The sequence below is a fragment of the Sapajus apella genome, unplaced genomic scaffold, assembly GCF_009761245.1.
Source record: "Sapajus apella isolate SASKATOON/1434 unplaced genomic scaffold, GSC_monkey_1.0 scaffold18, whole genome shotgun sequence".
In the NCBI taxonomy this organism is placed as follows: domain Eukaryota; kingdom Metazoa; phylum Chordata; class Mammalia; order Primates; family Cebidae; genus Sapajus; species Sapajus apella.
Genome location: NW_022436958.1, coordinates 16346862 through 16372579, shown reverse-complemented (window position 1 = coordinate 16372579; position 25718 = coordinate 16346862). Strand labels below are relative to the sequence as shown.

Here is a 25718-nt window from a genome sequence, read left to right as displayed (position 1 = left end):
TTTCAGTCAACAGTTTCGTTTCTGCATCTGTAAGTTAGGAGTAATTATAGCTTTCTCTTCACAAATTCTCAGGGAAGTAATGGGGATTATAAGATAGCAACTGGTTAAGTCTTAGGACTCTTTTGGAGTGAGGCAATTATAAAAACAAGACACTGCTTTTAAAACAGGAATGGAACAGAAAAACACTATCTAGGCTGAAATGTCTTTCAGTGAAATTAAAAAATGAATATTACTGCTTCAATCTGTATGTATGAGTGTATTTGTGGATACTGGGATGTTTTCTGATTAAAGGAGAAAATGTGGGGAAGACAATGTCTCATTCAGATGTACACTTTCAAGTCTTATAAACCATTCTGGAAGCCAAGAAAATGGGAGAATTTTATGAAATAATAAAAACAAGGTTAAATAGGTTGGTATTTCTTTCCTGCTCTGCCCCTGGGTTTTACTCCCCTTCAGCTTATGGGCAGAGAATCAAAACAATACAAATACATATAAAGGAAAAAGGGACAGCCATTTGTTACCGCTCCTTCCGGTGCCACTATGTTTGGTATCTGTTTCTGCAATCATTTTCTATAAATCATTTGTAAAATAGAAAGGGAATCATTATTTTGCATCGCCTAGCGATTTATCACATATCTCTTACACTAACCATTAAACTACTCTACCATATATGTAACTTAAGCCCTAAAGAAAGCATTACTTTTGAAAATAAAAGTTCCTTTAAGTGTGAATTTTACTCACCTGTTTTACTTCTGCCTTAAACGCATTTCTAATATCAATTATGTGATTTGTTTTTAGTTACCCAAACAGAAACAAACCTCCCTAAGCCCTAGCACATCTGCTTCTGAGTTTCTGCCCTCTGTGTGGTGTATAATTTTACCAACGAGTTGCATCTTCTGTGACCACATAAAATTTAAATGCAAGCAAGCCAAGTTTTACTTACGTTACTGCATACTGTGCAAATGAGAGATATTCCACTAGAACATCAAGACCTTTGTTTTCTTCATTCAGAAATTCTCTGACCCATCTGTTAGGGGGGAAAAGAAAGTCATTGGCACAACTGATCACATGATCTGCCGAACAAAAAACAAAACAGTACAAAGTTTTGTTTTTTCCACCAGAAACTTTCATTGCCTGAACGGACATAGAGAGGAAGGCCTAGACTACATCATGTGAGGCAGGAGCTTTTTAGATATGGTAACCAAGAAAACCACAACTTGTTCATGTGCAAAAATAAGGGCCAAAAACTGCACGTGGCCCATCTTTGCATTTTGGTGCTTAGAGAATTTAAGATAATCTCTAAGAAACTTTCTTCAAAGAAGGCTTAATGTACTTTTTCCACCACAATTGATCTACAGCTTACTTGTGGAAGGAAGACTATGAACAATGAGGCAGACGAGGGACATGACAACATAACCACAAAAATCCAGGCGGGATTCCAAATCCAAGTTCAACTCCTTGGCACCTAAGCTACAGAAACCACTAAACTAGCCAATGAGAGACCAGTGTTTATGGGCTTCTAGAAATTCAATAGGGATAATGATTCGCTTAACTTTTTCCATGAATGTTAAAACCTTTTGAAAAGCTGCAAGCACTGCATACCATCATCAAGACCAGCACATGATAAATATCAGGTTTTTAAAAAATTCATTTTTAAATAATACCACCTTGCATTTGAATGGTACGCCACAGTTCATAGAGTATGTTTATACATTCTTATTTGTTCTTCATAATAATCCTGATAGGGTAGTCAAACAGAATCTTTAGAAAGGTAGATGTAAAATGTCACCACCCGCTTTTACAGATTTCCTCCAGCGCATTATCTTCAAACAACATACGATACCTGATTAAACCTCCACTAAGTTTTCAAACTCCAACAAATAATAAATTAAAAGGTCTATTACTATTGCTGAAATGCCACCTGAGGTACATCTGCCACCTGCATTCCACAATGGTTGCTTTCCTCCAGAAACACCAAGCTATACAGGTTGACCAGCTATGGACATGATAGACTATGGAAGCCAGTTTTGCTAGTTATTAAAACAACAGAACAATACTACCAAATATCCCTTAAAAATGAGCAACACCTTGAAGCCTTTGTCTTAAAAGGAAGGAAACAATCCCCTGGATTCAGGACATTTGTGCCCTGTTTTTTTTTGTTAATTTTTGGCAGGGGGAAGGGGTTCTTTGTTTCATCCTCAAGCTCATTCTTTCTTCTCGTCCTGTCATCTCCACGATGCATACCCAGCCCAGGTCTGCAGGTAGTTCCAGGAGGCAGCAAAGTGGTCAAGTAGAAAGCTTGCCCTGTGTTTGTCCCCCCGAAAAGGCTCAGAGAGGCAACTGCAAAACCTATGCACTTGACAGAGCTGCCTACAAATGTATAGCATTTCATTTAAGAGAGACCTGGAGTGGCAACAGTGGCAAAGAAAATACCAAGTGGTAGGCCTCACAAAGTGATTTTGTTATGAAATCTAGACAAAACAAGGCTGGCTACTACTGGTGGTTGAAGTGCCATTTCAAAACAGCCACAGCATCTACTACTCACAATCTCACAGCATCTGCTACTTATTTTTTATTTATTTTAATTACTTTCTATGGTGCTAGGTCTCAGGAGACATTGATCATGTTTAAATGCTAGTAACTAGAAGCTTAGAAATAGTAAAATAATTTTTTCTGTTTTGTAACTGGCTGAAGACTTAAAGTCTGGAACTTGCTATCAAAATCTGAAGATTAGAAAATCTTTAAATTCAAGCCCCTTAGCCTTGCTTAGGTTTTTCCATTGGTCTGGACTATGGGTTCTGACTGTACAATTTAAACCGGCCCTTGGTGGTGGGTGTCTTTTTAATATGAAAAATAATCACAGGGGTCCAGATTTTTCCAAGCAATCTCAGTTTCACATATTCTCAGTGGCCCATAAGAACACACAAATTTAGGAGCTAAGAGAAGCAGCCACTGTCGTTTCTTCTGTTGATTTTCCACAAGCAGCCTCTGCAGAGTGCAGACCATCCAGAATGCACTCAGTGCCTGCCCTTGTGTCAACCACTGGCAGGCAGCTCCAGCTCACTTGGAAAGTTCAGGCACCAATGGGACAAGAGACAAGCGACCTAAAGATGAAAAACTAAATTTTTTTAAGGTTGGAAATAGCCAACCTTATAGTTGGCTATTTATAGGCAGAGCGACAATTCACTTAACAAGCTAGCCTGTGTATGTTTTGATGCAGGGATAAAGAATACTAATTGGCCCCTCGTACTTCACTGCAGTGTCCTTATCCATGCCCCCATCTCCACTTGCTGACGTTGGGTCAAAGGGCCTCAAAGACAATTTTCCAAGTAAAGGTAAGAGCCTAGTGGCTACCTCCTAAAAGGTCAGCTAAAGTGTGGCATGTTCTACCCCTGACTTAATGTCATTCAGTTAACATCTTTTTCAAAGTGACATGATCCTCCCTGGGGTTTGATCCAGTTCTGACACCCCTGCCTGACTTAGGAAATAATGAGATCAGTCTTTCAGGGCTGGCTACCTTCCCCACTTTATCAAATGGTATCAGGTTAGCTTGGCAAAGTCATTTCAACAATAAGGGTATGGATAATAAGCAAAAAAGAGCCCCCATTTTTCTAACTATTCTCTCAGTCCCTACCCCTTCTTAACTTGGAACTTTCTGTATTAAAGAGAACTGGTCACTTTCAGTTGGAATGGAGAACTCCACTTTCAATTCAAGTTGAAAGTGAAGTTCTACAGAAATGAAAGAGTAAGGAAAGAAAACAGGTGAAAATGAAAACGAGCAACTTTCAAACCAGTATCTGGAATCTAAAAGCATTCAAAGAATATGGATGCCTCACTTTGCAGATTTATGTAAATGATCATGCTACAACTATATCATATATTTAGGGTTCCCATAGTAAATTATTTCCATTTCACCTCTGTGCGTGCTACACAGACTTTTTAGTATGTTGCCAATAGGCAAACAGTTTCAAATTGGGCGATTATAGGTTTTGGAAAGCTCAATTATTTCTGACTCTGACAGAATGCATAACTGCCTGAGTGCCTCACAGATTCAATGTGATTACCATATGCTGTAAATTTGAATTTAGGCAAATTCTAAACCAGATGCTTAGGAGCTGGTAAAGACAGGGACAATGACAAACAGCTCTGGAAGAAACTGGGCGCAAGGAAGAGATGTAAGCGCCAATGCCAACAGTCACCGTTTTATTGTAGGCTGGTCACAGCTTGATTTCAAACCTTTATTCTGTCTCCCCAAATCTTAGAACCTTATTTCTCCTCATATAGGTCTGAAGAGATGTTCCTGGCTTTCAATTTCTAAGATCAAGCCAACTGGCCCAAAGATGCACATACAAGACAAAGGAGTAAGCACTTAATTCCCTTTGCCAGACTCCTTTAGAGAGAGGTCCTACAGACATATGGTGGGAATTGAAGTTGATGAAAAATCATGAAAAGCAAGAGAAAGCAGCACTGTACAGATTCAACACTGGCCATCAGCTCTACTCTGGTAGGCAGTGTTGCAAACTGATTCTCAAAGTAGAGCCCACACACCACTAGAGGTCCCTGAAACCCTCTCGGGGCATCTGTGAGGGTAAAACTATTTTCACAAAAATATTAGGACATTAGTTGTTGACACACTCAAAATGCAAAAGAAATAGTGTGTAAAACTGCTGCAACCAAAGAAGACACCTGTTGATTGTATCTGTCACTCTATGAGCTCAGGAGGGAGAAAAAGCCAGCTTCAGTTCAGAACGCCCTTAGATAAGCAATAAAAAAAATTGGTTTTATTCAAGCTTCCTGACTTAGTACACATCTTTTTAATCTTTCAGCACGACAAATTGCGAAGCTCACATAAAGTACTTCTGCTACCTGCCCAACTGGCACAGCTGTCTCAAGGAAAAGCATCCATGCAAGTGAGTTGTGAGCTGAACTAGCCATTTTTTCATGGAATGTCAATTTACTTGTAAAAATGACGGACAAACTATGGTGACTGAGTTTCCGGTATGTGCCAGATATTTACTCAAAAATGAAGTGAGTCTGTCCTTTTAGGGACAACACAGCATTAGTTGTTGATGACAAACTTTGGGCTTTCAAACCAAAATTAGAATTCTGGAAAACCTGTATTCACTACCATCAGTTCAACAGCTTCTCAATACTTAAAATACATTCTAATCAGACTGATGGTTATTAACAAGTGTGATTTTTTAAAATACTGTAAAGTGATATGCTTTAACATTTGAGAAACGTGATTTCACTGAGTTATTCTGATCTTCCAAAAGGCCAATGTATGATGTTAAGAAATCACGTCAGAAGATCACGTATGGATAAAAAGACCGTTTCAAAGTGCAAGACAGCACAAAGGATTTTTTGAGACAGGGTCTCACTCTGTTGCCCAGGCTGAAGTGCAGTGTTACAGTCATGGTTCACTGCAGCCGCGACCTCCCGGGCTCAAGTGATCCTCCTACCTCAGCCTCCTGAGTAGCTGGGACTACAGGTGCATGCCACCACACCTGGCTAATTTTTGTATTTTTTGTAGACACAGGGGTTCGCCATGCTACCCAGGCTGGTCTCAAACTCCCAAGCTCAAGCCATCCTGCCCATCTCAGCTTTCCAAAGTTCCTGGGACTGAAGGCATGAGCCACCATGCCTGGCCAGTGGATTTTAATATATCAGAGCTCAAAAAGTTCACGGATATGATTTCAGACTCTACATTATAGCTATCTGTAAGAAATAGTTACCAGCCGTCAATTTAGGGGATACTATCGAAAAAAGAATATCCAAAATTATCCGAAAAGATCATTTAAAAAAATTCATCCCTAAGTTTGTAAAAGACCAAATTTTCTTCATATACATCAATGAGAACAGATCACAACAAACTGAATGTTGACTCGGATAGGAGAATCTAGCTGCCAACTATTAACCAGATACTTAAGAAATTTGCAAAAATTAAACCAATGCTGCCTTTGTCACCAATTTTTTTGGCTTTGAATAATATTTTTCATATGTTATTTATGTTAATTTATAGTGTTAATATTTATGTTAATATATAATTTATTTTACATTTATGTATTTAAATTAAATGTTATTAAATATTACATTTTATTGAAGACATTTAAAATCCATCAGCATTAATTTCTAATATTGTAAATATTAATAGATTTGACACACGTAAACAAAAGCTTATTGGGGTTCAAAAATAAAAGTATAAAGGTATTCTAAAACCAACCAAAAAAAAATGTGAGAACTGCTGGTTTAGATAACAAACTTTAGATGTGAGCAAATCTAGGTTCAAATCTCAGTGTTTCTAACTTAATATGGACTTGAGCAAGATACTTAATAGATGACCCTCAGTATTCTCATCTGTACAACAGGGATTCAGGGGTAAATAAGATTTTTCTAGGAAATACACAGAAAAACAAATGTAAAGTACCAACACAGTACTTAATAAATGACAAAATGATATCTTAATGGTTTCTAAAAAAGTACCGTCTAGGAATAAATTAATCATAAGGCAGCTTGATACACATATTACCACACACATACACACCCGTACATGTTATATGCATGTTAAAAGCAGACTTTGTCACTCCTCTGTTTTTCTTTTTTTGGCCTGGCTTAGCCAGCACTGATTCATAAAGAAGTCAGCAGGCAGGAGAGAAGACGACAGTCACTAAGCAGCAGTTCCTCAGCATCTTCCCTTTTCTACAAACCTCCTTCCCCTCCTAGCCAACTTGCAACATTCCTTCTGCAATCCCAAGCCTGTTCTCTCTACACTGCAATGACAGAAAGTGAAATGATCATCTTTCAGAACTTCTGTGACCTTGCATTGAGGATGAAAAGTAATTTTCTATCATTATAGGCAGCTTTACTACAATAAATTCCCTGCAAGGAGAGACAGGCTACACACCAGATCCATAGAATAAAGCTGGTAAATCTGTCCAGTTCACCCTCACCACCACTTAAATCCTATCACTCTGACATCTTCAGCACCGTGGCATCTGCCTACTCACATTGCAAGGCCAGTGTATTCTAACACTACATGGATCATTTCAAGGGTATTTCAAGTAATTTCAAAAGCTTAGATAAGTTATAATCCAATTCTTCTCTATTATTATAGTTCCTAAGAGTAAGTGAATGGGATTATCTCTAGTCCAATTCTTATTTCAATTTGACTCAAAGAAAATTAATTTTCTTTCTCAGAAGATTGTTCCATTTATAGAGTTTTAGGCTTATAACAAAACTCAGAACAAGCCCTTTGCTTGACAAAGCTGCAGCTCAGAATGTTATCTCAGTAAAGCCCAAGTCCTTAACCTTGAAATGCAAGCACGAGCCCAGAACAATTTAGAACAAGTAGATTGTAAATGTAATCCCTCCTTTTAATTTCTGGGAATCACAATCTCCTAGGTGTCAGGATCATTTTACATAAAGATGATAACACTCTCCACCTTAGGGAATTCCTTAGAGATATATAACACTGTTGAATACTGCAGATGTTATTTGCAACAAGCACACCAACAAGCAACTATCATATATTCAGTAACAATTACGATTCAGACCCTACACTAGGTCTTCATAAGTTATGTCATCTAATCCTTACAACATTCCTATGAGGTAAGTCTTATTATACTCATTTTATCAATGAGAATTTAACTTGGGTCACATAGTAAGTGCAGAAAACTCATAAAACTTACCTAAGGTTAAATAACTAGAAAGGGGCACAGCAAAAATTTGAGCAAATAAGCACCAATTTTTTACTTTTATTTTTTGAGACCAGGTCTCACTCTGTTACTCAGAGTGCAATGGCACAATCACGGCTCACTGCAGCCTCGAACTCACGGGCTCCATTGATCCTTCTGCCTCAGCGTCCCAGGCACTATAGGTACGTGCCATTGTGCCTGGCTAATTTTTTATTTTTTAGTAGGCAAAAGGTCTCACAATGTTACCCAAGCTTGTCTCGAAGTCAAGCTCAAGTAATCCTCCCGCCTCGGCCTTCCAAAGTGCTGAGAATCCAAGCGTGAGCCACCACACTCAGCCCGGAATTATCTCTCTATTACAGTATTTTAAACAGCACAATAAAATGTGGCTTCCTATATAGCACCCTTGCATTCCAAGAATTCTTCACTTTAGTAGCTGATTATTTTCCTCATTATTGAGTAATTGTTCAGAAGATTTCCCTACAAATGAGCTCAAGCCAGTTAGTTTATGTAACAAAGAGTGAGATCAGGTTTGGGTTTTCAGGACAGGCAAGATGGTCAAAATCTGGCTGTGTGGTTTTACTTCACGTAAGTTTATGCTAGTGACTGGTTGCATATAATTAGACGATGCATCTCCATGAATTTTTCTGCTGCTAAAGCAAAAGCTTTCAGAATGCCTCACATAGGTGGTGGGCAAAGGAAAACTTCAGCTGGTAAAGATGAAAGACAGTCTAAGAATCTTTCAACATGTTCATAGTATCCACTCCAACTGCTTGCAGATAGCACTGGCTTCAACGCGAGCAAGGTTCTTCTATTCAGCCAGGTTTGTGTTGGAAATGATCATCTTCCTTTGGTATTTGATGGTCAACTTCACATTACTTCAGCAATGCTTAAAGAAATGCCTTTTTTTTTTTTTGGTGAAACGGGGTCCTGTTCTGTCACCCAGGCTGGAGTGCAGTGGCATGATCTCAACTCACTGCAGTCTCTACCTCCCAGGTTCAAATTATTCTCCTGCCTCCACCTCCCAAGTAGCTGGGACTATAAGCACGCACCACCATGCCTGGCTAATTTTTTGTATTTTTAGTAGAGATGGGGTTTCACCATGTTGGCCAGGCTGGTCTGAAACTCCTGACCTCACATGATCCACCCACTTTGGCCTCCCAAAGTGCTAGGATTACAGACATGAGCCACTGCACCCATCCTAAGAAATGCTTTTTGACAATTTGAGGAAATCCTGGCTGCAGTTCATTCCACCATTGTCAGTTAAAAGGGCCAAAAGGCATAGGGTTGGACCAAACCAAATTGAATCTAGCTCCTGATCCATAAATATTGGAAAGTATTTAAATTTCCTGAGTCTAAATGCCCCAAAATATTAAACTACCACCATCTTCATCCCTGGCAGACAAGCCTCATTGCTTTGATCCCAAAACCCTGATAATCTTATTTACTTTCAGGGAAACGGCTGCCAGCGTAAGTCATACAGGAAAAGCAACAGAGCAACTTGAGCCAAAGCACCTGGCTCTACAGCTGCAGACTCTGTGCAACTCACATACCTTCTCTGGTCTTTAACTCTTTTAATCTGTAAAACGAGGCATTAGGCAATCCTTAATTTCTCTTCCAGTTCTAAAATCATGTCTCTCGGATTCACTGTTCTGTAGCCCATTTTCAGGGACAAAGTCTAGAATTAATTCATTTTCTGAATATTTCATTCTAGAGGTGACACACCTGCTGGTTATCCTTTAAGAAATGAACATTCTTACCTAAGTCCCACCACCTATCAATCACAATCGCATTTCTACAATTTCTAAAACTTGTTTTGAAATAACTGTGCTAATTAACCATTTGAATGGCTTAGAGCAGTCTTAAGTAAACTTTTATCTACATAATAAATCCACATCGAGTCCTTACTTAACCTCAAATAACATTTTTTCATTATGACATTGATGAATGAGAAAAAGGTTTTATAACATCATTTCACTTAAACTCATGGTTTCCAAGTAGAACCTATCAATGAGACAGGACTTACTGTATGTTACAGGATACTCTGTAAAACTAAAGTGCAACATACATACATCAAATTCATTTCCAGTTGACCTGCAAAGAATATCACAGGAAAATTCTAAAGATCTAAAAGTCTATAGTCCTCTCATTGTAAAGCTCAAAGAATCAAAACCAAAAGGGGTTAAATAGCTTGCCCAATGTTACGCAGGTGCTTTGGGCAGAACAGGATACCTGATATCATTCTGCCTCAGAGAGACGCCATCTTATTTTAAGACATGGTACAATTAAGCCAGCCATGGGTAAGGGACTATATAACACTGCTGTACTTGCCTGAGACAAAGCAACCATGTTGTTGCCTGAAGGAAACTCTCAGAAATGCTTAGTGCAGAGATTCCCTGAACTTTATTTTCCCAGAGTGGATTTACACTTCATGGTCCTGAGATTTTGAGATGTATGAAAAAGAGACTGAGAATGTGTCTGAGTGCAATGAGGTGAGTCAAGTGACATTATTCCAGCTTCCATCCTGTTCTAGCCAGAAACTCTAAAGAATTAATGAAAGGGAAATAAAGCAGCTTCAACTAGCCAACTTGGAGAACCACAGTAAAGCTTAGAGATTTTCCAAGATCTCAGTCTACATCTACTCTTGGGTATTCCTGATTTGCCATCCAATTGCTATGCACACATGAAACCAAGTGTCCATATTCACCGCACCCATGCAAAGAAACACAGGATTGTTATGAACTCCAAATCAAGGACTATCTGTCTTGCTTCTGCTGATTCTTGGGCAGTAAGCAATTTGAGTACTAACAAAGGTTACATCCACTAAAACCTCAGTCTTTTAATTTATAATGAACCATAAGGAAGCTCAATTCTTTGGATGTGATTCAGTTACTTTACAAAGTGTCCAAAAGCTTTAGACCTAAGATGTTAAAGGGGTATACTTACCCAATGTGATTGGTTCTTAAAGAAATTTCCAGTTCTCTTAGCACTTGTGTCGATTCTTGAACACGCCGTCTGAATTTCTAAAATTCAAGAACACATAGTCTCACAAAATATTTCAGCAACTGCTATAACTGAAGCTTATAATAAATTTAACACAATATGAAAAATATCTTCACTTCTAAAATGGGCTTCCCTTCCTTTTTTTGTTGCAAAGCACACAAATTTTCCTCACCATGAAAAATAGCTACTGAGAAAGGACTAGAAAAATTCCTTGTTTTATGTAATGTGTCTTTCAGTAAGTAGATTTTATTTTCCTACCCCCCACACACAACGATATTGACCAATATCCCGATGGGTCAGGGACCCCAGGACGACCTCCAGTTTCCGTGAGTCATTAGGAGGACTCAGAGGACTCGGCATACAGTCATACCCATGGCTACTATGTATTACAGCCAAAGAGCACAAAGCAAAATCAGCAAAGAGGAATGGTGCATCGGATAAAACGTGCAGCAAACCAGGTGCAATCTTCCAGGAATCCCCTCCCCAAAGAGTCACAAATGACAACATGCATAAAGCTCATTAGAGACTCAGTGGCCAGGTTTTTATTGGGGGCTGGTTTAATAGGCAACTCTCTGCCTAGCACATAACAAAAATTCAGACTCCCAAAAGGAAAAGAGGAATTCAGCATAAGCTGTGTTGTTTTCATAAACAGTCTAGGCACAGGCAAACATTCTTATCAGGAAATGGTAGGAACCTTCCTCCGTCAAACACAAGTTCCCAGACACCAGCCAAAGCCAACCTTGCAAGCAGGCCTTTATCTTTTTTCTTTTTCTTTTTTTGAGACAGAGTTTTGCTCTTTTCGCCCAAGCTGGAGTGTAATGGTGCAATCTTGGCTCATGGCAAACTCGGCCTCCTGAGTTCGAGCAATTCTCCTGCCTCAGTCTCCTAAGTAGCTGGGATTACAGGCCTGTGTCACCGCGCTGGGCTAATTTTGTACTTTTGGTAAACATGGGGTTTCTCCATGTCGGTCAGGCTGGTCTCAAACTCCTGACTTCAGGTGATTTGCCTGCCTTGGCCTCTCAAAGAGCAGGGATTACAGGCATGAGCCACACACCTGGTTACATGCAAGCCTTTTTCTAAGAATAGCAGTCTCAGACCTGCTATGTTAATTTTTCTGGATGACCTAACATGTTCCAAAAATAAACATGTAGAGCTCCCTCTGACCCTTGGTCCTCACTTGGAGCATCCTTCCTCCAGAGCACATGGCCCTCCTGACATGAAGTGACCTTCCTCATTCCCTAACCTGTTAAAATCCCACCTATCCTTCCAGGACTCCCTCGGGGCTTCTTCCTCCAGTGAATCCACCTCTGCTAGGAAATGTATTAATATACACCTCTCTAGCCTCTTGACCCTAAATCACTTCCAACATACCAGTGGGCTACACTGCAGAACAGTCCTTTGGAACACATTTTCCTACAGAAATATTTATTTAAGGTGACAGTCTCAGGCCACTTTGAAGGAAGAAAATTTGATGTCATCACCTCCTAAGCAGAGCTCCAGGCTCTCTGTGCTACAAACGTGAACCACCTTTATGTGACACTGTTTACGGGAAAGATCTTTGAGAATTCTGGCTCAGAATATAAAGGACCTCTCTCCACTACTGCGACAACTGCAGTGGACACATTCCTCCAAGGACAAGAAGAAACGGGAGGATGGAAGCAAAGATTCCAGAATGTGCGGTAGCAAGAGCTATGCCCACACCTGGGACCTGGTGGCCCATGAAGACCTGAAGCATAGATCAGCACAGTAGGCTCCTGTCACCCCGCTATCTTCTTCTGAAAGCCCTTGGCTTCCCCACCAGCTGCTTCTAACCAGGGCCCCCAAGGAAGCAGACAGTCTCACCATTCCTCCATAAATGCCATTCCCAAGACAATCTAAAAAGATCATGTCAGGTTTCCAGAATCCAGGTATGAGAAGAAATAGGAGGCCGGGCACAGTAGCTCACGCTTATAATCCCAGCACTTTGGGAGGCCAAGGTAGGTGGATCACGAGGTCAGGAGTTCAAGACCAGCCTGGCCAACACAGTGAAACTCCATCTCTACTAAAAGAAAATACAAAAATTAGCTGGGCATGGTGGCGGACACCTGTAATCCCAGCTACTTAGGAGGCTGAGGCAGGCGAATCACTTGAACCTGGGAGGCAGAGAGGTTGCAGTGAGCTGAGATCATGCCACTGCGCTCCAGCCTGGGCAACAGAGTGAGACTCCGTCTCAACAAAAAAGGAAATAAAAATACCACAACGTGATGGAAAAAAAGAGAGGCACTCCCTTTTCTGTCGAAACAGGCCTAAGAAATGGTGACATACTTGAGAATTTGGAGGGCACCCAACCCCAGAGCTTCCTAGACCACTTCCCAGCAATGAGGGGGCTCAGCCAGTACTTGGCATGAAAAGAGTAATAGCCAAGCTCAGCGGTTCACACCTGTAATCCCAGCACTTTCGGAGGCCAAGGTAGGTGGATCACCTGAGATCAGGAGTTTGAGACTAGCCTAGCCAACATGGAGAAACCCCATCACGACTAAAAAATATAAAAATTAGCCAGGCATGGTGGCACATGCCTGTAATCCCAGTTACTTGGGAGGCTGAGGCACGAGAATTGCTTGAACCTGGGTGGTAGAGGTTGCAGTGAGCCGAAAATGTGCCACTGCACTTCAGCCTGGTGAAAGAGTGAGACCCCATCTCAAAAAAAAAAAAAAAAGGGATGGGAGCAAGTAGTGCGGGATGGGAGCAAGTAGTGCAGGATGGGAAGCTAAAGGTATTCTCTCTTTAAATTCTTTCCTTGGAGCTAAAAATTAGGAATGGAGTAACGGAGTAGAGGAGAATCAGTAGGACAGAGCAGGCAGTCTGCTGTGTATATAGAGAAGGGAAGAGAAAGGAGACAAAAAATTCCAGGATCTGTGGTCACACAGCTAAGGCAACCATTTCCAGATGTGCTGGCTGCTCCAATGTGGCCACTCCCGTGTCAGAGACCTCAGTCTCAGGCTGCCTGCACAGGTGGGTGTCAGAAAATAACTCAGCCTTCTAAGCTCTGTGTCGTGTGCATTTCTGATTCATTCCCTGCAGCCTTTGCTTCTGCTGGGCCCCTGACATGCTCTGGATATTTGTCCCTTCCAAATCTCACGCTGAAATGGGAACTCCAATGTTGGAGGTGGGCCTAGTAGGAGGTATATGGGTCATGGGGACAGATCCTGCATGAACTGCTTAGTGCTGTCCTCGCGATAGTAAGTGGCCTCCTACTCAGAGTTCCTGTAAGATCTGGCTGTTTAAAAGAGAGTGGTACCTCCTCCCTGTCGCTCACCATGTGACACACCTGTTCCACCTTAGCCTTCTGCCATGATTGTAAGCTCCCTGAGGCCCTTACTACAAGCAGATGCCAGCACCACACTTCCTGTACAGTCTGAAGAACTGTAGGCCAAAATAAACCTGCTTTCTTCATAAATCACCCAGCCTCGAGTATTCTTTATAGCAATACAAATGAACTAACACCCAGCCCCTAATACTGCCTTCTGCCTCCTCGGGCAAGGTCATCCCTTACATATGCCACCGGGCACAAGGGCACCAGTGTAACACTGAGGATACAGCAGAGTATAAAAGCAGGTTGGCTGAAAGGCTAGGAGCTATGTACTGAAACTAGATAACTAAATCAAAACATGATGAGGTAATGATAACAGCAGCAGCGCTAATGTTTTTGGGCACTGACTGTGCTACCTAGGCACTACCCTTCTGCAAGTGCCTGATGACAGAGGGAAACTAAAATGAATTTACTCCTGTATTACATTATCTTAGGAACGGCTCAATTTTCAGCTAGATTCTGGGCCACAGAGAGGTCCTGGGGTTCACTTGTCCAATACGTACACAATGAGTGCTAACACTCTGCACTTCTAAAATGTATCCGGAATGCTTTAAAACACTATGAAGAGAAATGGTGTGCCTGTGGGGAGCCAGACAGGATCAGTGAGCGGTCTGTCTTACTCTCTTTTCCCTCCCCTTCGAGAGAAGCCTGGGATGAGCCCGCAGAGGCAGCTGAGCCCAGAATGAGCCCTACAATAGGCTTCATCTCACAACTGCAGCACCAGCAAAGGGCCAGACTCCTTTAAACACAGACTAATCACTTCCTGGTATTAAGTAAGAGGCTGGTTTGGAGAGTTCTGTTCACAGAGATATCTAATTTAGGCTCTTCCTTTCCTACCCTAGAGGTTTCATTTAAAACTATTTAGAAGAAAATCTAAATAGATATTGCTTAAAAATTTTTTTTCAAAAGAGCAAATTAAGTATCTTCTATTCAATTTGCACAAAAGATTAATGAATCAGTTACTCAAGGACCCCAGACACAGTTAAAGGAAGACTGCCCAGCCTAGACTGTCTGGCTGAAATTTAAAGCCCCAATTTGAAATCTTTTTCTCCCCCACCGTAATACAGCTGAGAATTTTAAGCTCATTTTAACTGCAAGCCATGTCTTATTTCAACAAATCTCCTTTTTTTTCCAGGCTTTAAGCATTACAATTATATTGTGTGGAACAGATCATTTCCTCCTGCCAGTTCCCGACAGAATCTTACTAAAGCAGGGGTGGTTAATCCACCATCCATTTTATTTTTTCTGAGCAGAATAACTGATCTTGAAAGATGAGGCACAGACCAAACATGGCCTTTCAGGTGAACGCACAGTGACCCGGGCAGAAATGTCAGGGGGAATGAAGGCCCAAACAGACATCTTTTGTCCTGCTCTGGTTTATTATTTGTGAGGAAGCAAAACATTTTCTGGGAAGCCTATTTATTGTTTTGTTTCTCTTTGTTCTCTTTGCCGAAACCCAGAAACAGCTGAGCTGAAGGAGAACTGGAACTGCGCCAGGAGGAAGCCTACCTCTTCCTTCTAAGCATCTTCCTCCATGTGGGGTATGAAAGTGGGGCCAAAGCCACACTCTCTAGTAGTTTGCATGTTTTTTCCTTTCTATTCAGAACTGGAAAAATGTGGAAGGAATTTTTTTGGAGGTAGGATGATTCTGCGTAAAGAAAGGTCTGAGTCTCCGTATAAACATCGACATCTCTGCCATACACAGCTCAGGGTGAGCATTAGGGCTCAGTGCCGGGGTCTGAGCCATCCAGCCTGAAGCTTACAAGTGTCGGGATTTCAGAAAACCTTTAGAAATCAATTTTAAAATAGAATCCTGCTGTCCCTTTGCAAAGAAATGGTGCAGAAAAATGCCTGTCTAGGGATGTATTTTGTGTGTATGGGTGTGTCTTTATTTATTCATTTATTTATTTGGCACAGAGTTTTTTGCTCTTGTTGCCCAGGCTCACTACAACCTCCATCTCCCACGTTCGAGTGATTCTCCTGCCTTAGCCTCCCGAGTAGCTGGGATTACAGGTGCGTGCCACCCTGCCTGGCTAATTTTTGTAATTTTGGTAGAGACGGGGTTTCACCACATTGGTCAGGCTGGTCTTAAACTCCTGACCTCAGGTAATCCACCCACCTCAGCCTCCCAAAGTGCTGAGATTACAGGCATGAGCCACTGGACCCAGCCTGGGTGTATCTTTCCTTATTGACTTCTTTAAACTGATGAAATAAAGACTGTCACATTCTTAGGGAAAGGGAGAAACGAGATACATTAACAAGAATTGAGCAACAGTCTCGTTTATAGGACCTGACAACAGGTCTTTTAGAAAGAAATGTGTGTGCCACATTTATAAGGGGAGAAGTATCATGATACTTTGACATGTACATTCCTGCATTCAAGGCTGTGTCACATTCATGTCACATGACATACAGAAAATGACAAAGTTCTGTACTCTACCGTCATCATCACTACTAGATTTTATTTCCCCTTGTCTACATATTAATCATAAGAGAAAGGCCCAAGAAGCTTCCAGAAGGAAGTAATAGTTGTTCTCCTTTGCTGGACTTTTTTTGGGGGGAGGGGGTAGGGTGAGGAAGGAAGAGTTAGAGTAGAAGATAAAGAAAAAAAAAATTTTAATGCAAGCTTCAAGAACCCTGGAAACAGTGGCTAACCAGGTCAAGTGTACCGTTCTTTTCTCGTAAGTCACACAGAGAACAGAGAGAATCAGCCTGAGATATTTTCGCTGGAGCCTTGAAAGCAGGAATTGTAGAAGGTCAATGGAAAAATAAGTGCTATCTGGTAAAGCACCCCTTCACCCATCTTGAGCAATGACAGCTCTGCCCTGAGACATCCCAAGACTGATTCAGGCCTGCGGGGCCGTGCCAGGCTACATGCTTTACCACAAGGCATCAGTTTAAACCAATTGTGTGGCTGCACAAAGCAGGGCTTGTTTGTAAAAGGAGAGAGTCCATTGAGAATGGAATCAGCTATTCTCTCTTACCTTCTCAGGCCAGGGGCAGCAGTTGGGGGTGAGGAGGCGGGGAAGCTGCTAAAAGCATCAGCACAGGATGTGAGTGCACAGCTGGGAGGACAAAAGCCCAGTGATTTTTCAAGGTCTCTGGAAATTCACCAAGGCATGAAAAACTGAAAGGCAAGTATTCCCTTCGCAAAGCCTGCTCTTTCAGGGGCCTAAACACCTCTGGACTGGTCTCACTGCCCTGTGTAACTGCAAAGAGCAGTGACTAAATAACCATCAGAGAGATACATGACTCCCATCTGAGCAAAGAACTTTTAGGAATAAAAGCACACGTCTTCAAGTGAGAAGGGTGCTTTTTTCCCTTTGTCTTCTTACATTGTTTGTCTCCCAAGGTTGCGTTTTTGTGGAGGCTCTGGCAGAGGCTCTAATGCAGAGGAAGGAAGGTCTCTTCCAATGCAGGAGGATTCTGCTCGCTAATAAGGAAGCAACAACAAACAGTGGAAATAAATCCATCTTACCTTCCTGGTTACAGCTGGATCCAGATAGCCTTTTAGCTTTTGAATGTATGTATGGGGAGGATTCTTCACCTGGAATCGTTCCTGCAGGAAGCACAAAAGTAAAAAGCATGAAGAGTATGAAGCCATGACACAGTCATATCAGACTCATGTTACCAAAATATGACCGAAATGCAACCACAGTATGAATGCAGCCCTGCAAGCAGTCATTATGTACTAATTGTTTTGAATCTTGATAGTAGATATGTGATCCCCTCTTTGCATAGAAGGAAAACTGAAGTTCAAAGAAATGCAGGACTCCTCCTGAATGACACTGCTGGTCACAGGTACATGTGGGTTTGAACCCACATCTGCTCAATTGCAGAGGCAGTACTGCTTTCTCCATAAGGCCCTGCAGCTTCCACTCTAGGAATGATGCTTTACCCAGTGTGGTTCAGGTCCTCCTGCAGCAGGTCTTCAATCTTTTGCATATTCTATTGAATATCTTCAATGTTGGTAAAACTTTTTTTTTTTTTTTTTTTTTTTTTGAGATAGAGTCACTCTGTTGCCCAGGCTGGATTGCAATAGCATGATCTCAGTTCACTGCAACCTCCGCCTCCTGGGTTCAAGAAATTCTCCTCCCTCAGTCTCCTGAGTCGCTGGGATTACAGGCATATGCTACCACACCCACCTACTTTTTGTATTTTTAGCAGAGACAGGGTTTCACCGTGTTGGTCAGGTTGGTCTTGAACTCCTGACCTCATGATTTGCCTCATGATTTGTAATCCCAATGTGCTGGTATTACAGGCATGAGCCACCACACCCGGCCATCTTTCTCTTTTGGATATTTATCTTTTATATTTTTATTTTTAATGTTTATTTTAACCAAATATTTGACTCAAACTGATAGAACTAATTGTTTTCAAATATGAACAACGAGTCTATTGCTAAATAACTGGAATGTGGGAGTGTGTCTGCATGTATACACATGTGTGCATGCTGTCATGAATGAATTCCAACCTGGGAGATCCAAAAGTATCCTGAGAAAAGGCAGTCACTGGAATAAGCATAAACATACATAATACACATTCCAGGGTGATATCTGAATGTAGGTCAGAGGTGGGGGTCCAAGAATCGACATTTCTAAGACGTTTTATGCTAATGCTGCCAATAGAGGAACTGTACTTTGAAGAATTCATGCCATGTGTATCAGGTTTTATAGACCCTAATGTCCAAAGCAGAACAGGCAACAGTAAAAACCTAGGCAGAAACCACATGTCCACAAGCCATAAAATGAACAAGTACTTATATTAATGTTCATACAACAGTATGCTAGATTACAATGAAAACAAGCCATGTACTGCACGCTCCTGTGAATGGATCTCACAAACCTGATGCTGAGCCAAGAAGAACACCTGATTTCATTTCTTCACACTTATAAAATGGGAAAAATTATACTTTAATTGTTACAGATACATACTCAAGTGGTAACCCTATACATATACAGGTATGGTTTTCCATATGTGTCTTTGCAGATGATCAGCCTGAAAGTCATGGCTGGTGGACTGAAGCGGGGAAAGCTGTAATCAAAAGGGGAAATATGACACATTTCTGGGAGGCAAGGAGTTCTATTTCTTGATCTGAGTAGCAGTGACAAAGGTGCTGGCTTTATAGCACTTATTATGCCGGTTCTCGGACTTAACTACCTTTTCTATATAGATGCTATATTTTTCACAAGAAAAAGTTTAAATCAGCTCTAAAAGAAAAAGTGATTCATCAAGAAATGAGGACAAGTCTGAGTAACGTGGTGAAATTCCCTCTCTACAAAAAACACGAACACTTAGCAGGGTGTGACGGTGGGTGCCTGTAGTCCCAGCTGCCCAGGAGGCTGAGGTGGGAGAATCACCTGAGCCTGGGAGGTCAAGTCTGCAGTGAGCCCTGATCGTGCCACTGCACTCCAGCCTGGGTAACAGAGCAAGACGCTGTCGAAAGAAAAAGGAAAAGAAAAAGTAAAGAAAAGAAGAGAGAGAAAGAAAGAAAGAAGGGAAGGAGGAGAAGGGAGGGGAAGAAAATCTTTATCATGTTCTTTTCCTCCTACAACCCAAAAGTTATTTTCTTACTTTAGTTCTTTATAATCTGATTACCACTTACTCCACAATGGAATTTTTTGATACTTCATTCTGACAACTGGCCAGGATGTGCATGCATTTGCTTATCCCATAGAAACTTGTATTCCTCCAACACAAGGAACCACAACACTCTGTGTGGTCCACCGAAGCCTTGCTTGCTAGTAGATTATAAACTGCTTAAGGCCACTATAATAATATTGCAAAGATCATCTTACTATTTAAAATCTATATTTGTTATTGTCTATACTTAAAAATAGGGAGAAATGTTTTATTGTGGGATGCCTATTAATATTTTCCCTTTATTTAAAAATGATAAGGGTGAATTCTGTAGTACATAAACTATATCTCGATAAAGCTGCTTTTAAAAAAAGAGCAGCATACTTTTTCTAATTATTCCTCCAAATGTTCTATCTTGAGAGCAATTTCTAAGTAATAATTCGCAACTATTCAATTTCTCTAGTGCCATCATTGTGTCTGTTTATAAATCCTTTTTTTAAATCACCATCACTTCACCAAGGAATCAGGGGGATCCTATTGCCGTGCGGATTTAGCAGTGTCCAGCTGAGGGCTAAAATAATCACAAGAAGCTCAGAAAAATGAACTGATAAGCTATCTAGAAGCCAGTCATTATTTCCAACCTCGTGTATGACAACAGCTGATCTCAGATATCAGAATATAAATATTATCTTTTTAAATAATATAATTCCAGTTATTCAAAAAAATTTTTTTTGAGACGAGTCTCACTCTGTCACCCAGGCTGGAATGCAGTGGCACAATCACAGCTCACTGCAGCCTCGACTTCCCAGGTTTAAGCGATCCTCCCACTTCAGCCTCCTAAGAAGTTGGATCTACAGCTGCAGGCCACTACACCCAGCTAACTTTTTCTTTTTTTGTTGTTGTTTTTTGACATGAAGTCTTGCTTTGTCACACAGGCTATAGTGCAGTGGAACAATCACAGCTCACTGCAACCTCCACATCCCAGGTTCAAGTGATTCTCCTGCCTCAGCCTCCCAAGTAGCTGGGACTACAGGCATGCACCACCATGCCCAGCTAATTTTTATATTTTCAGTAGAGATGGGGTTTCACCATGCTGCCCAGGCTGGTCTCAAACTCCTGACCTTGTGATCTGCCCGCTTCGGCCTCCCAAAGTACTGGGATTACAGGCATGAACCACCGCGCCCGGCCCACCCAGCTAATTTTCTAAAGACAAGGTCTCACCATGTTGCCCAGGCTGGTAACAAACTCCTCTGCTCAAGCATTTCTCCCACCTCGGCCTCCCAAAGTGCTGGGATTACAGGTGTGAGCCACGGCACATGGCCTACTCTAATTTTAAAAATTCCTAGGATCAGTGAACACTCAATCTGTGCTCCATTCTTCCAAAGCAAGTACCACATTTCTCTGAATATAGAGTCCCAAAGGAATCAAATTTAAATTCTAACTCTGGCCAATGCAGTATTTGTTTCTAAATTTGATCCTTTCAACAGGTGTTGAGAGACTTCTAATGTTTTGTTTTTTAGGCTACATCTTCACAACAGAAAAACCATATTTAGTTTTTTACCATAATAAAATTTGGTGGAGTAGCACATGTAACACATGGGCATTCACTCATTTAGTGAGCCCTAGCTTGGACAGTCACGAAAGGCAGCTTATTTTCATTTCCTACTTGGGACTATGGCGACTCAGAAGGGCTTACTCAACTACACACATTTGCTAGTCCTGTTGACTTGACCATATTTCCTTAGGAGTGAAATTATGAGTAAGGTCTACTTTTTCAAACATGCTTTTTCATACTTTTTCAAATATGCTTATTTAGCCTTTGTTGTTATATTCCACATATTTTCCATTTGTTCGAGCCACTTACTGATGATGTATTTACAAGAAAGAGAAAATAAGGAAGCCTCATGCTTTAAAACACAGTTGGTCCACATTACATCCACTTTTAAGAAAACTCGGGCAGGGCCAACTGTCTCAGCATAGTCTGCCCATCTCCTCTTTCTACCTCCACTGCTGCCTTGGAACCTGTGAAAAAGCTTGTGGCAAATGGGGAGAAGGGGGACAAAAAAAGAAGGTTCTGAAGTTCACTCTTGATTGCACCCACCCTCTAGAAGATAGAATCATGGATGCTGCCAATTTTGAGTAGTTTTTCCAAGAGTATCAAAGTGAACGGAAAAGCTGAAAATTTGGAGGGGTTGTAACTATCGAGTAAGATCACCATGACTTCTGAGAAGCCTTTTCCCAAAAGGTATTTAAAATAGCTCACTAAAAAATATCTGAAGAATCGTCTACATGATGGGTTGCACGTAGTTGCTAACAGCAAAGAGTTACGAATTAACGTTACTTACAAATTAACCAGTTCAGAAAAGAGGAGGAAGATGAGGATTAAAATTCATTTATCTGGAATATTTTGTATGAGTTCTTTTTTTTTTTTTTTTTGAGACAGTGTCTCACTCTGTCGCCCAGGCTGATGTGCAGTGGCACGATCTCAGCTCACTGCAACTTCTGCCTCCTGGGTTCAAGTGATTCTTCTGTCTCAGCCTCCCAAGTAACTGGGACTATAGGCACCGGCCACCACACTCGACTGATTTTTGTATTTTTAGGAGAGATGGGGTTTCACCATGTTGGCCAGGCTGGTCTTAAACTCCTGACCTCAGGTGATCACCTGCCTTGGCCTCCCAAAGTGCTGGGATTACAGGTGTGAGCCACCGTGCCCGGCTGCATTTTGTATGAGTTCTTAAATAAAACTCATATAAAACTTTCATGGGGACAATGAAAGAAGGGGAGAGGGAGATGGAGAGAAGAAAAGAAAACTCAGCCTACATCCAGGAATTCAAATAAAATTGTTACGGAGGAAAAACACAAAGCCCCAATTGTTTTTGTAAAACTTGGGGTTGTCTAATACCTAAAGGAACCACTGTTTGAGTTATAAATTCAGCACCTAATTCACCAAACCTTTTCTCTCTGTCTTCATGTAGTCAGTTTGAACAACAGAAGCACTAGGAAAATACATCACAGAATTTCAGCACCTAGGCAAACACCTTTATTTTGAAGGACTTCGGATGGATTATAGGCATCCTATTTATTTGAATTAATATATTTTCCCCTCTAAAGATTAGAATTTTAGATACTGCATTAAAAGTCATAACTGCTTTGGTTGGTTTTCCATCAACCACACTTTCAAAACTGCTTCATATCCCATGCTATTTTCAGGACCTAGTTACCTGCTTGCTCGACATCGTTGATGTAAATACCTTTCTTAAGTCACCAACTTGAGTCACACTGTGTAGAAATGTTATTCTTGGGGACAAAAATATTCTTTAGTCATGATAAGCTATCAATATGAATTGATAAGCCACGTGAAACAGCCTTTAAAATACCAATTTCCTTCAGAATGTCTGATCACATACCATCACCACCCTGAAACCCTGCCATTTATTGCTTTGTGTGATCAAACTTTCTTCATGAAATGTTTAGGGATGGGAAATAGCCATCGTCCTGGGGGTTTTAATCATTCCCCAAAAGCGGTCAAAAAAAAAAAAACCCAGAGTCATTTATTAACATTTAGGTCCACTAAGCCAACCAACTGCATTGGAAGGGGTTTGGGAGGAAAGAGAGGGTGAGAACAAACCTTAGAATCAAGAAATCTTCTTTAAGTTTCTGTGTCACTTAAAAATATTTTACTTTAGGCCGGGCGCGGTGGCTCACGCTTGTAATCCCAGCACTTTGGGAGGCCGAGATGGGTGGATCACGAGGTCAAGAGATCGAGACCATCCTGGTCAACATGGTGAAACCCGTCTCTACTAAAAATACAAAAATTAGCTGGGCATGGTGGCGCACACCTGTAGTCCCAGCTACTCGGGAGGCTGAGGCAGGAGAATTGCTTGAACCCAGGAGGCGGAGGTTGCGGTGAGCCGAGATCGCGCCATTGCACTCCAGCCTGGGTAACAAGAGCGAAACTTCGTCTCAAAAAAAAAAAAAAAAAAAATTTTACTTTAAGAAATTAGTCTGTTAGGAATTCAATCTGTATTCAGCACACCTCTCCAGTAACGATCAGATGATTTGTTTCTAAAAACAACTTCATTTATGCAAATCCAGAAACACAATTATCTTTTCATGTGGGGCAGTACTTTTTCTTTCTCTGATCATTAACTTATCTTTCAGTGACGCTTTACAGTTTATCATATTCTTTAGATCCCTTAGCTCACTCAAGCTTGTATATCTGGCAAGTAGATATTAACTCCGTTTTGCAGATGAGGGAACTGAGGCAGGCTCAAAGATTAAATGACATACCTGAAATCATATACTCTGTGTGTGTGTGTGATACTCTGTGTGTGTGTGTGTGTGTGTGTGTGTCCTCTGAAGTATTTTCCCAATGTTTCTGTTGTTTGAACACAGGTTTTCTGAGTTTTTCTGATTTTTGTTCTTTTCACTACGCTGTAATAAGCATGCTCATCTTGAATTTAATAGTATAAACATTTTTAGAAGGGTGGAAACATTCTATTCTTCATTGAGTCCCAGTATGTAAAACAATACTTGGCACACAGTTGATCTTCCTTAATGTTCCAAGAATTAAACTTTTAAAAAATGTCACATACAAGTCACTTCTTTCATAAATCAAGGGTAAGCTTTTAAAGTATAAAAGTATACAAAGAGACTACAGGCACACTATACAGGATGCACCCCAGCAGGTTCACTACACACAAGTTAGTCAAGCTCATGTCGGAGCCAAAGAACATTTGCTGATGAGCTGCAGCTGTGTCTCTCGTTCATCACCATAGGTTTCCTCATTAACTCAATCTCCTAAGGCTTAAGGTAGATTCCCCTTTCCCTACTGGTTACCTGGAATGTTAGGCTGCCTATACACATACCTGCCTTGCAGGTAAGGAAAAGAGAAAATATTTATTGGACTCTACTTAATGACCAAGTCTACTGCAACCCAAGGTGGGAAACTAGACCACTCTGAAAAGAACTAAGTGATGAACTATGAAAAGAGCGTAGTAATTTAATTAGGTAAGTCACAGCAAACAGAATTCACCGGCTATGCTACAACATAGCGTTTTCTACTAGACACAGACAGGCAGACTTTTCTAACAAGCTGAACTGTTTCTTTGGTTCCTCATCTCCCTGTAAGTCCTCCTCCTCTTTCTCCACTTAAATCTAATAGAGTTTGTCATTGAAAGCCTTTCTGTGTAAAGGTTTGGAATTGGACATTTGACTCATCTAGCTAAGCATTTCTGATCTTTTACATCCTCTCTATCCAATTACATGAGAAATTAATTGGGGTTAATTTGGTGTGAGCTGGACTCAGAACAAGCATGTTATAAGCATTTCCGCTCCATAAATCACATTTGGATACACAGTTCCACAATCAAACAAGAATGACATTCCAGTTTATCTTACACCTTCATATTCTGAGGCTAAGGAAAGAAATTATAACATGACATCCGAAAATAGAAGTTTCAGGAAATGAACGGCACACATGGTTGAGTTTCTCTCCCTGTCTAGGATGGCCACACAGTCACTGGCTCTGTTTCAGTGGTCTATTAGCAGAGCTACATAAACTGCTTGAACTCCCTCAGGGATGAATTAGATGTCATCATCATTATGTGAATATTAATGTTTTATTATCTTGATCCTATAATAACTCATTTTAGATAGTAACAATTTAAAGGGCATTGTTTTTGTTCACACAATGTCACTACACTTGAATGTTTTTCTTCCTGGAAGCTGGAAGTAGTTGGGCATCCTTTCCAAAGGCTGAGTAGGCAAACTGTAGTCTCTAAATGAGCCAATATTACAACCAGCACTATTGCCATTAGTAAGTACTAATTTGTAAGATTTAGCTTAGTGCTAAGTACTCTTCAGAGTTAAGCTGACAGACATCACCCATATCCTCAAGGTGTTTACCCTCTAAAATAAATAATGCTGACACAAGTCACAGGGAGAAGATGAGAATAAAATGTTGCATAATATTGTATATGGACAGAAATGATTTATCCAAAATGGAAGAGGCCAAGGACAGTGAAACAGGGTGGGCCATGGGAGGGGAGAGGGTTGCCAAGACCAATCAATCCCTAAACAGATGGGACCAAGAT

The 25718-nt window shown here is 40.9% G+C and overlaps 1 protein-coding gene across 11 annotated transcripts in view; it reads right to left on the bottom strand.

The window, feature by feature from the left end:
- FMNL2 (formin like 2) overlaps window positions 1-25718 on the bottom strand; it is a 323466-nt gene that overhangs the window by 91488 nt on the left and 206260 nt on the right. For all 11 annotated transcript variants that reach the window (XM_032286259.1, XM_032286258.1, XM_032286262.1 and 8 more), the window contains exons 3-5: window positions 17522-17602; window positions 10638-10714; window positions 944-1027 (exon numbers count right to left, since the gene is read on the bottom strand). In XM_032286259.1, coding sequence (XP_032142150.1) covers window positions 944-1027; window positions 10638-10714; window positions 17522-17602 — 242 coding nt within the window. The remainder of the gene's footprint in view (window positions 1-943; window positions 1028-10637; window positions 10715-17521; window positions 17603-25718) is intronic.